This window comes from Monopterus albus, unplaced genomic scaffold, assembly GCF_001952655.1.
Source record: "Monopterus albus unplaced genomic scaffold, M_albus_1.0 scaffold78.1, whole genome shotgun sequence".
In the NCBI taxonomy this organism is placed as follows: domain Eukaryota; kingdom Metazoa; phylum Chordata; class Actinopteri; order Synbranchiformes; family Synbranchidae; genus Monopterus; species Monopterus albus.
Window position 1 is genome coordinate 979,569 of NW_018127958.1, and position 10,158 is coordinate 989,726.

The window sequence follows — 10,158 nt, forward strand, 5'->3', positions numbered from 1 at the left end:
ATGCCCCCCCCCCCCACTCATGTTTGCTATCCTTATTGCCCTCACTGCTTTTATTTTTATTCTTCTCTTTTCATCTCACTCATTCTCTCACTCTCATGCATGCCTCTCTTCTAGAGAATGGTTGCACATCTTTGCCAGGTGAGTCTTTCATGAACTCATCTGCATGGTTCTCACATAACATGTAGACAGAAGTGCCCTAATTCACAGCTCCTATTGGCTAATACTGATATCACTTAAGCTCTGACTTGCCAGAACTATTCAGTTTTCTAATTAGCAGTAGCTCTGTCATTTCTGGAAAGTGCTAATGATCTTTGTCATGTTACCTTTTATTATTTAAAAGAAAATAACTTTGTTCTGTAGTCACAATATGAAATAACATGCAATGATGGCCTAAGGTATACAGTTTTGGTCTTAGTTGTGGGATGTACTGTAATCTTAGCCTCACCGTATCTTAATCATTTTCAATTTGGTTCCTTGTCTGTTTTACTTGCTGCAACTCTAATTGCTAAGTGCCTAAATGGCCTTTTGAATTTTGGAATTCTTTTAATTAATCTGATGACATATTCTTGCAACCTTTTTAGAAGTAACTTAATGCTATATTTTTATGGCTAAATAAAACTTTGGGTTATTTCCATAACCACAGTTCTCTGAGTAGCATGTTTGAGAATGCCTTTGGCGTGACCTCGTCAGCCAGCATTAGTTAGAACTAAGCTTGTCAGTGTCATTAAAAAGGAGGTGATACCATGTTGAATTCAAAACGTGCACTTCTTCCTCACTACACATGAGCAAGAAGGGTGGTCTAGCGAGACACTTCCTCGTGCTACTGAGAGAACCCGACCCAAAATAACCCAAAATTCTCTTTGATGTGTTTTGTGCCTCACATTGGGAAATGCTGACTCCCAGATTACTTTGCAGATGTTATCCAAGCACCAGCTGTTCCTGAAGGAGCCTCAAAAAATGTAATCCTAAGTACTGAATAAGCTAAGGGGTGAGCTATAACTTGTCTGTAAAACCTGGCAGAGGAATGTGGTGAGGCTCTACTTACAGCACAAATCTCATTGAACGGAGACCCTTCTAAAAAAGGCCCCCAAGCTGCTGAGACCCTGGGTGGAGTGTACTTGTTCAGTAGTCATGGTTCAAGGCATGTATGTATTGTTCAGTTAATTTGAAGTAGGTTGAGGCATTGACAGAAAAATCTCAAGGTCTTGAGGAAAAAGGCCTTGTGCCAGTAACCCAGTGAAGCTTAGCTGGTAGTGGCAGTCCTGACTGGCAGGAGTTTCTGATAAGGTCATGTCAAAGGCATTCCCAATGAGAGACACACACATACACAAAGTGACCAAAAAAGTTTTTAGTCCTTTATATAAGGTATTCAATGATTCACGGTTCCTACTGTAATTATAATGTTCCTTTTCTCTAGAGGTTTTGAGAAAGATGTTTGCTTTTGTTTTCATGAGCTGAATGTACATTTCTGTTGAGGAGTGATAGGGGAGGAGATTGTAGAACAGATATGACATTAATAGGTTGTTAGTCATTGGAAGTCGTAATGCAGAAATGGCACAGGTGGTTCTGTATACACAACTGCTTGCATGTAATATGTCTGTGTGTATACAAATGCTATGAGCACGAATTTGGTACATATTGTTGAAACATGACACCAGAGACATAATGAAGTGTTTGAAAGAAGAAAGTCTGGTTGGAGTAGTCCTCAGTTGAGCTGCTTTGCATATCACCATGGATATGTAGTTTTAATCACCCACTGACCGTTATGGGGAACTTAATCTTTTTGCTAAATCAAAATAGTGGGAAGGAAGGCAAAGGATAGTAAAAAAAATTAAACAGTGAGGCTTTGTGGTGCTTCTTGAGTGGTGTGGACTTTATACTATGTCCGTTAGATTCGTCAACCGTGACATTGCAAGCACACTCCCGTACATGCACAGCTGCTCACATCTTGTAATTTTAAGCCTTCTAACCACCACAAGCTTGAAGACACACCTTTAGTTCTTTGAATGTGACACCCACTCAAGAACAAAAGGTATTTGACTTGAAACGGTGAAATGATGCATTGAAACTCCACCTGCCACCTGGCTGCATTATCAGACATGGTAAATCATTAAACATTGTTTTTCTTCATTATAACTGCACTTTACAGTACTCTGATGTGATGAACAAACTATTGGTAAGATAAAGAACTTTGGCAGTTTATCAAGACTGTTACAAGCAAAAGATCAGGTGTTAAGGTGTAGTTCAAATCAGACACCGCATCTGACGTGATTGTTTTTTTTTTTTTTGTGAGTTTAAAACACAAACTATTTAAAGACATATAGACAAGAGACTTTGTGATGAAACTATTACAGAAGCCCAGACCTTGGAATTTAATAAGCACGTTTCATCTCCTTTATTAAAACAGGGTCTTTCATCAGAGGAAAAGTCAGACACTCAACAAATCACTAGGATTTATTCTCTGTGGGTCATGAATGCCTAAACAAAATTTCATGGAAGTCACTCATTACTAGTTAAGATATTTCAGTCTGGACCAAAGTAGCGGACAGATTGACAGGCAGATGTTGCCATTTCTTGAGCGTTGCTACTACCATAAATAATAAAGATCGAAAACAATAGACACCGTGGGGAAGCAAAGTCTGTGAATGCCATTGAATCCAGGGAGTTGTTTATAGTGGTCCTTGAACCGGAATGCGCAGTAGCTCTGCTCTTTGAAGTTGATCATCAGGGCCTCAGGCCCTTGGGTCCAGGCATTGTGCTGTTCACTTTACTTACCTACAGTCTTTACCCAGCCCTGGTCAGATGTTTAACCTCCTGAAGGAGACTTCACATCAGAAACACAGGAACCACAGAAAATGAACAGGGTTAGCATGGGCTGTGGCATTTCAGATGTGTTCTCTTTATGAATTCCTTTATTAGCCTTATCAGGTCAGTGCTGTTGAGTCTCCAAGCAAATCTCTTGTAAAGATATATGGTATTTTCAAAGGCCAGGACAGAAGAATATTAAATGAGACAGTTAAATTGGCCAAATTAAGTAAATTTGCATGTTTGATGCTTGTGCTTATTTCACCCATATTGACTCACCATGTTAACCACTTAAAATGGCCCTTTGATGCCATATTGTGTTTTTAAAAAGCATGGCAGTAAATTCAGTGTTTGTCCAGCACTGAATGTGTGACTCATCATAGCCTATCTTTACTCATGTCCCTCTGTCAGGTCCATTTGTCCATCCAGCATTGGGGTTTTGCACATTCTTCCAACATTTGCCAGAAAAATATATCGTCCTAGAAAACAACCAAGTTTGTTTGAAAAATATATTTTTAACTCTGTAGGCACTCTCTAATTTGAGTGTGTGGGTTGGTAGTGTAGGGCTTACCACAGTTTGGCTGTGGAGGCCATGTATTAAGGGCAGCCGAGTTCTCCTCCTTCTGACTACAAAGTCTATGTCCTCTGTCTGAACTCGTGTAGAGCTGTTTTAGGTGGGGAACTGATGCACTATATAAGTTTGTATGGTATGTGGCTGTAATTGTATGTGCAGGACTCTAAAACCAAATGTGTCCAACAAGTAACTGAGGGTAAGCATATTTTTACCACTGTTGGCAGACAAACGTTGGTTTCATAGGTGATCTCATACATTTCTTTTTCACAGTAACTTTTGCTTGTTCTCTTTTTTTAATAAACATCTCCCTCTCTGTTGTCCACCTACTCCATAGACTTCTAGACCTGCTTGATTGCTACAGACATTTTATTGTATGTTGTAACTGTAACCTCACTTGCTTTTTTGCAAAGTAATCTAATCTGATGCCACCTATTTCTGTATCTCTCTTCCCCTGTATTTCAGGAATTGATCCCACTCATCTTATGTACTGCCTGCCTTCACCCAGAGCCTAAAGAAAGAGACCAGCTCCTCCACATCCTTTTTAACCTAATTAAGAGACCAGACGATGAGCAGAGGTGTGTGTGTGTGTGTGTGTGTGTGCGTAAACAGAATAATATGCCTAACATTTATTTTGCTGATTGACCTCTTACTGAGATGTTATTGTTTAGCCACAAGATAGAGAAACAATGAGTTTTTTCATTGTGTTCTCATATATGTGTGTGTGTGTGTGTGTGATGAGTTTATTCAGTGTGTTCTCATATATGTATGTGTGTGTTTGTTTCCAAAGACAAATGATCTTGACGGGGTGTGTTGCATTCGCAAGGCACGTGGGTCCCACCCGTGTTGAGGCCGAACTACTTCCTCAGTGCTGGGAACAGGTATGGTACATACATTGCAGGTGGCACTGGATTTTATACCTTCTCCAAAATTAATCAGCTACTTGTCCAAACTCTGAGCTGCTGTAGGTTTTCTAAACCACATATCACATCCTCAAAAAACAAAGTTAATGATTCATTTTCTGATTTGTTTTTTATTTGTAGTTGTATTTTGTGGTGTTATTTCTTTATGAGGTCTCTGTCTCTCTTTCTATTTGTTCATATACATCAATAAAGGAAAGAAAAGTCCTGCTCAAAGCTCCAATGTAAAATATGTCACATTTTGTTATTTTTGAAATTTGCCAACATTATTTTCAGTTTGTCCCTGACTTAAATATGACAGTGGTTTTGTTTTCATTGCCACCTGTGTCACCTCCTGCAATATATTTCTGATAAACAAAATCTGCTGACAGCAGTTTAGAGGCTGAGAATCTGCTTAGAAAGACAAATAGTGGTTTCAACAGTGTCAGTATGTTGATGATATGAGGGTTGTTTCCATTCCACAGTGGCTACACCCTGTTTGCTCCACTCTTCCTTTCAACTTCTGTTCCTCTACTTTTGTCCTTTATATTTTGTTCTCTGCTGCTACAGATTAACCACAAATATCCTGAGAGAAGACTGTTGGTGGCTGAGTCCTGTGGAGCTTTAGCGCCGTACCTGCCTGTAAGAACACATTATTTGTACAGAATTAAAAGGAGCTATACATGAATGTAGTGATGATGAATAAAATATAACAAATTTCTCTTTGTCTGTCTTTAAATGTGTCTGCATAGAAGGAGATCCGTAGCTCCCTGGTGTTATCCATGTTGCAGCAGATGCTCACTGAGGATAAGGCTGATATGGTCAGAGAAGCTGTGGTCAAGAGTCTGGGCATTATCATGGGTTACATAGATGACCCTGACAAGTACTCACAGGTATGTGTGTTTGGAGGGAAACGTATGTCAGGACTTTTATTTTAAAGCTTAGATCAGTTTTGCTCCAAGATTTTCCAGTGAGAGCTCAACAGGATTTTTTTCTCTTCCTGCTAACACAATGTTGCGGCAAGCATGTGAAAAACTGTTAAATGGCTTTACAGCTTAAAATGGTGGGTGAGCCTTCATACCTGTCTTTTGTTTATGCATATGTGTTCCTTCCAGGGTTTTGAGCTGATGCTGCTGTCCCTTGCAGACCCATCAGAGAGGGTGGTCAATGCTGTCCACCAAGTCTTCATTCCTGCCTTTGCTGCCTGGACCACAGAGCTGGGCACCTTGCACACTGCACTCATCCCTTCTCTGCTGGCACGGATAGAGAAACTGCTTATGGTAAGTGTCTTCAGTTCATTTTAAAGGATCAGGCTGACATCAGGCTTTATTCCACCCAAACGCAAACAAATGATTCACACATAAAAACAGTATAATAATGCATATTTGGTAATGTGAGAAACATGCTGACATACACAATGGTTAATAGCAGTGGTATCTTTCTAGCTGGTCATCAACAGTATCAAACACAGTGGAGGCTCATGTATGTACGTACATGCATGCAGTGACTTGCTCTATATTACTTTTGATCTCACCATTCTCTCTTCACTGTTCCTGTCTTCTGTAGCAAGGAGAACACAGTCTGGATGAACACAAGTTACATGTGTTTCTATCGGCCCTGCAGTCCCTCATCCCTCCATTGTTTGCCGTGGTGCTGCAGAATGCACCGTTCACCAACAGAGTCAAACTCCACAGTGACGTGCCTGCAATAGAGGGTAGAGCAGCTGAATGTACACACACAAATTCACAAGTGGAAGAGATTTACTTCAGAGGGTTAATGTGAAGCTAAAATATTTATCTCCAGATGCTACCATTAACGTATTTTCTATTGGAGTATTGTTTTGTATGTTTTAATTATTAAAGCAGTACCTTTCCATTCTTGTCCTGCAGTGACCAGGTTCCCCAGGCCAGCTTCTCCTCTCCAGGATGTGGCTACCCTCATAGGCAGCAGGGAGATGCTGAGTGCCCTCCTGCTACTCTACGACCACCAGCTAGAGCATGAAGGAACCACTGGCTGGGACAGCCTGCTATGGGTGGTCAATCAACTGTGAGACATATGCTCATACACTGTCACATTACATATAATACATAGTTAAAATGTATAGAACAATAAATATATAGATTTGCCACATAGGTTAAGATTGGTATCATCACAGGGTCATACGCAAATATGCATACATACTGCTTTCCATCTGTCTGGTCTGTCTCCAGCCTTCCTCAGCTCATAGAGATTGTGGGTCGCATCAATGTGACGTCATCGACTTGCTTACATGAGTTCTCTCGCTTCTTCTGGAGGTTCTGTCGCACCTTCGGCAAGATCTTCACTAACACAAAGGTAAAACTACTTGACTTATGAAAATTAAATATTCTGCTGAGGATTCCACAACCGCATAGTGTTAACCTGTGGATTTAAACAAACGGCAACCTCTGAGACTGAGAAATGAAGCCAACGCGAAAGTGCCAAAACCTGCAGTTCCATGAATGGCTGCTTGAGGCTGGCTCCAAAAGGGAGTTGGTCCCCATAGCCTCCAGTAATAAATTGCCCAACTTTACAGCAGATATAAACATGTTTATAGCCTGGTACGAAAAACTTTTTTTTCTCTCTAGATCATTTCCCCTTGTGTGACAACTGTATGGGGGCTGAATTTTTATATAACTTGCCTGTTTAAATTCCCCCTCTCACCTCCCACTTTGGGGCGGTCTTGTTCCTTCCTTCAAGCTCGGGTCCTCTACCAGAAGCCTGGGAGCTTGAGGGTCCTGTGCAGTATCTTAGCTGTTCCTAGCACTGCACTCTTCTGGACAGAGATCTCAGATGTTGTTCCTGGGATCTGTTGGAGCCACTCTCCCAGTTCTTCTTCTTCTGTTTGTCCACCACTACTATGTCCGGTTGGTTGGCCATTACCAGTTTGTCAGTTTGTATCTTGAAGTCCCACAGGATCATAGCTTGGTCATTCTCAACCACCTTTGTAAATAAAGGCTGAGAAATATTTTTTTTCCACAACGATGCCTCTTGTACATCGTATTATTATCTTTTGGGAGACGCCTGTGTCATTTCCTGTCAAAAAATATTTGCTGGTTGAAAAAAAGTAACTTTAAGTCAGAATTTGCCAGGGGTATGAATAATTTTGCAATATTGCAATGTATATTTATCGTTCACTGCGAGTCCACAGTGGTTGTAACCACTCTGCCTTTCTCTGACCTTATAAAGATTTCCATCAAAGCCATTGCAAAGGTATTGAGCATTTAAGATACTTTTACTGTAAATGTCAATGACCTTTATAAATCAAGTTTTTATCCTCATGACCTTCTTAGGTTAAACCTCAGTTCCAGGAGATTCTACGACTATCTGAAGAGAATGTTGGTAAGAGCAGCTTGAACCTGCACATATACACATACATGCAGATGTGCAAATGCTGTAAGATTTTTTTTTCCAGCTCTCTCAAAACAGTGCTGGTAAGAAGAGTCCAGATGCTGTTGATGTAAACAGGCTATTTGGAGTCAATTATGGGTGTTGCCCTCTTTTTGTTTAATTCCAGAAATGTTTTTGCAGTTACAAGAGGTGCTTGGTCTCCTCAAACTGCCAAGTGATTTAGCTTTGGTATTGTGACCACTTTTGAAATTTGTTTTTGTATGGAGGCCAGCCTGTGTTTAGGGCATCTCAATCTTACACTACAGTTGTACTATATTGTATTATATTGCACAACAATATAATGTATACTGTCAACAGTTAAACTCACAGTATCAGATGTGTAGCACAGTAAGATAGTGTTTTTAATTTCCCTGATTAATTGATTTAAAAACACAGTGGTAATTAATAAATGTTCAACACAGTTGCAATTGTTTAATAGAAAAAAATGTCAAATCTTGTCCCACAGTTGTGCTTACAGGAAAATATGTATCTCTGATATCGTACAGGTGTCAGTTTCTTCACTAAAGCAGTTACATCTGTAAACCATAATGCAATGTAGCCGCAAAAGTTGTGGCTCTTTTGCAGAAAAAAAAATATATATATTTCCAAATATTTTAGTGGCTGTTAGATGCATGTTTTATTGTCTTTTAATTTAATTAATTTCCTCACTCTTGTCAGATGCTTCAGCAGGGAATGGTATTCTCACCAAAGCCACAGTCCCCATCTATGCCACCGGAGTGCTGACATGTTACAACCAGGTAACTTAATAGTCAGCACAGTAGTAGGTGACGTAAAAACACTTGTTTTGTCTTAACATCATGAATTGCTTATCTTCCAAGAGTGCAGGTTTTTTTTGTGGTAGATTTCAATACAACATGTAAACAAAACAGGTTTAGAGGAGCCCAGTTCAATTCATGTTTGAAGTGATTAAAGTTGTCTCAAATTACATAAACTGATGTGTGGAAAATTGCACACGCTTGTACATGTTAAAATGCTGATGTGAATGTTTTTGTTGCCCATGACTGAAACATTCTATCATTTACCTAAAGGAGGAGGATCGCAAGTTGTTGGTGGGTTTCCTAGAGGATGTTATGACAACCCTGTCGCTGTCTCATGCGCCTCTTGACAGCCTGAAGGCCTCTTTTGTAGAGCTTGGGTAAGACACACACACACACACACACACACACACACACACCTACTACAGGTTTAATCTGTTATGGCTTGTGACATAAAATATCCTCACTTAAAAGCATAATTTGCATTGACAAACACTTTGATCTGTACAATCAAACTGATTTGCAGTGTTCTTGTTGTCTGACAGTTTGGCAATGATTGTCAGTTGCTACAATATAGCACACTGTTTTTGTTTTGTTCTAGTGCCAACCCCGTGTACCATGAATTGCTGCTGACTGTTCTGTGGTACGGAGTGGTCCATACCTCTGCGCTGGTCCGATGTACTGCAGCACGGATGTTTGAGGTACAGAACACAAACGCACATAAGGTGTATTGAACTAAACCAAGTTTTTAGATTTTTGATTGGCCATTGTTGACACTTTTTTTTTTTTTTTTTGTTACCTTAAAGAATGATTGTATCTCTGCAATTAAGTGTATACTAGTAAAATATAACATGGCTGCACAATTATGGGTAAAATGGTAATCAGATTAATTTGATGTGTATTGTTATTATGTGTAATTCTGACTATTTCTGTATATTATTAAAACATTTTAATGTTTCAGTAGAATGATACTATATTAATGTAGTTATACACAAAAGTGCAGCCCAACGTTATAGCTACTAAGTTCACGTTTACCTATTTGCTGTACATCTGCTAGCTCCGCTTGCTATCGCTGCTGTTCAACATGCATTTAATATTTAGCTACAGTTTTATGAGTGTGAGTAAAGACTCCTGTAGCTTATCATATGGTTCCAACTACATGACTAGATCCTTTACATTTGACCTTTCACTGTGCATCGGTCTTAAAACTGACTGCATAAATGTCAAAGGAAATGTGATGTCAGCAACCTGACGTTATAGTCGACTTATGACATATTCCTTTTCAGTGTTATTGGAACGTCTCATCTAGTCAGAAATGTTTTCTTTGAATATTGTTTTACTATTTTGAGTGTTCCAGGATTTGTGGAAATATAATAGTACTTTTATTTTATAAAGGAGGAGACAGGTTCCCAGTTTTTCATTCTGATTCTGATTGTATCTATTTTTAAGTAAACAAACCAAACAACCAATGCAGAACTCCTGGCCTAAGCCATTGGAAACAGCCATAACAAATCACGTCTCCTTGTCCTTTGAGATCTGTGCACACTTATAGGTCAAACCTTTGGATGAGGATCTGGGCATAAGAGTGGAACTGTTCCTGTGTTGCTCTAAAATTGGGGGAGGAGGAGTGGTAGGCTGTACCCTTGTCCATTCCACCTTCAGCTCTACACCCCTAAATGCCCACCCACCTCCTGTTTTG

General features: G+C 39.7%; 1 protein-coding gene across 2 annotated transcripts in view; it reads left to right on the top strand.

Annotated features, from left to right (window-relative positions):
• The window catches only part of relch (RAB11 binding and LisH domain, coiled-coil and HEAT repeat containing), a 34,617-nt gene that overhangs the window by 15,343 nt on the left and 9,116 nt on the right, over positions 1-10,158 (top strand). For both annotated transcript variants that reach the window (XM_020606453.1, XM_020606454.1), the window contains exons 12-23: positions 3,842-3,954; positions 4,167-4,257; positions 4,846-4,917; positions 5,028-5,168; positions 5,391-5,555; positions 5,842-5,989; positions 6,165-6,321; positions 6,486-6,609; positions 7,587-7,635; positions 8,362-8,441; positions 8,733-8,839; positions 9,061-9,160. In XM_020606453.1, coding sequence (XP_020462109.1) covers positions 3,842-3,954; positions 4,167-4,257; positions 4,846-4,917; positions 5,028-5,168; positions 5,391-5,555; positions 5,842-5,989; positions 6,165-6,321; positions 6,486-6,609; positions 7,587-7,635; positions 8,362-8,441; positions 8,733-8,839; positions 9,061-9,160 — 1,347 coding nt within the window. The remainder of the gene's footprint in view (positions 1-3,841; positions 3,955-4,166; positions 4,258-4,845; positions 4,918-5,027; positions 5,169-5,390; positions 5,556-5,841; positions 5,990-6,164; positions 6,322-6,485; positions 6,610-7,586; positions 7,636-8,361; positions 8,442-8,732; positions 8,840-9,060; positions 9,161-10,158) is intronic.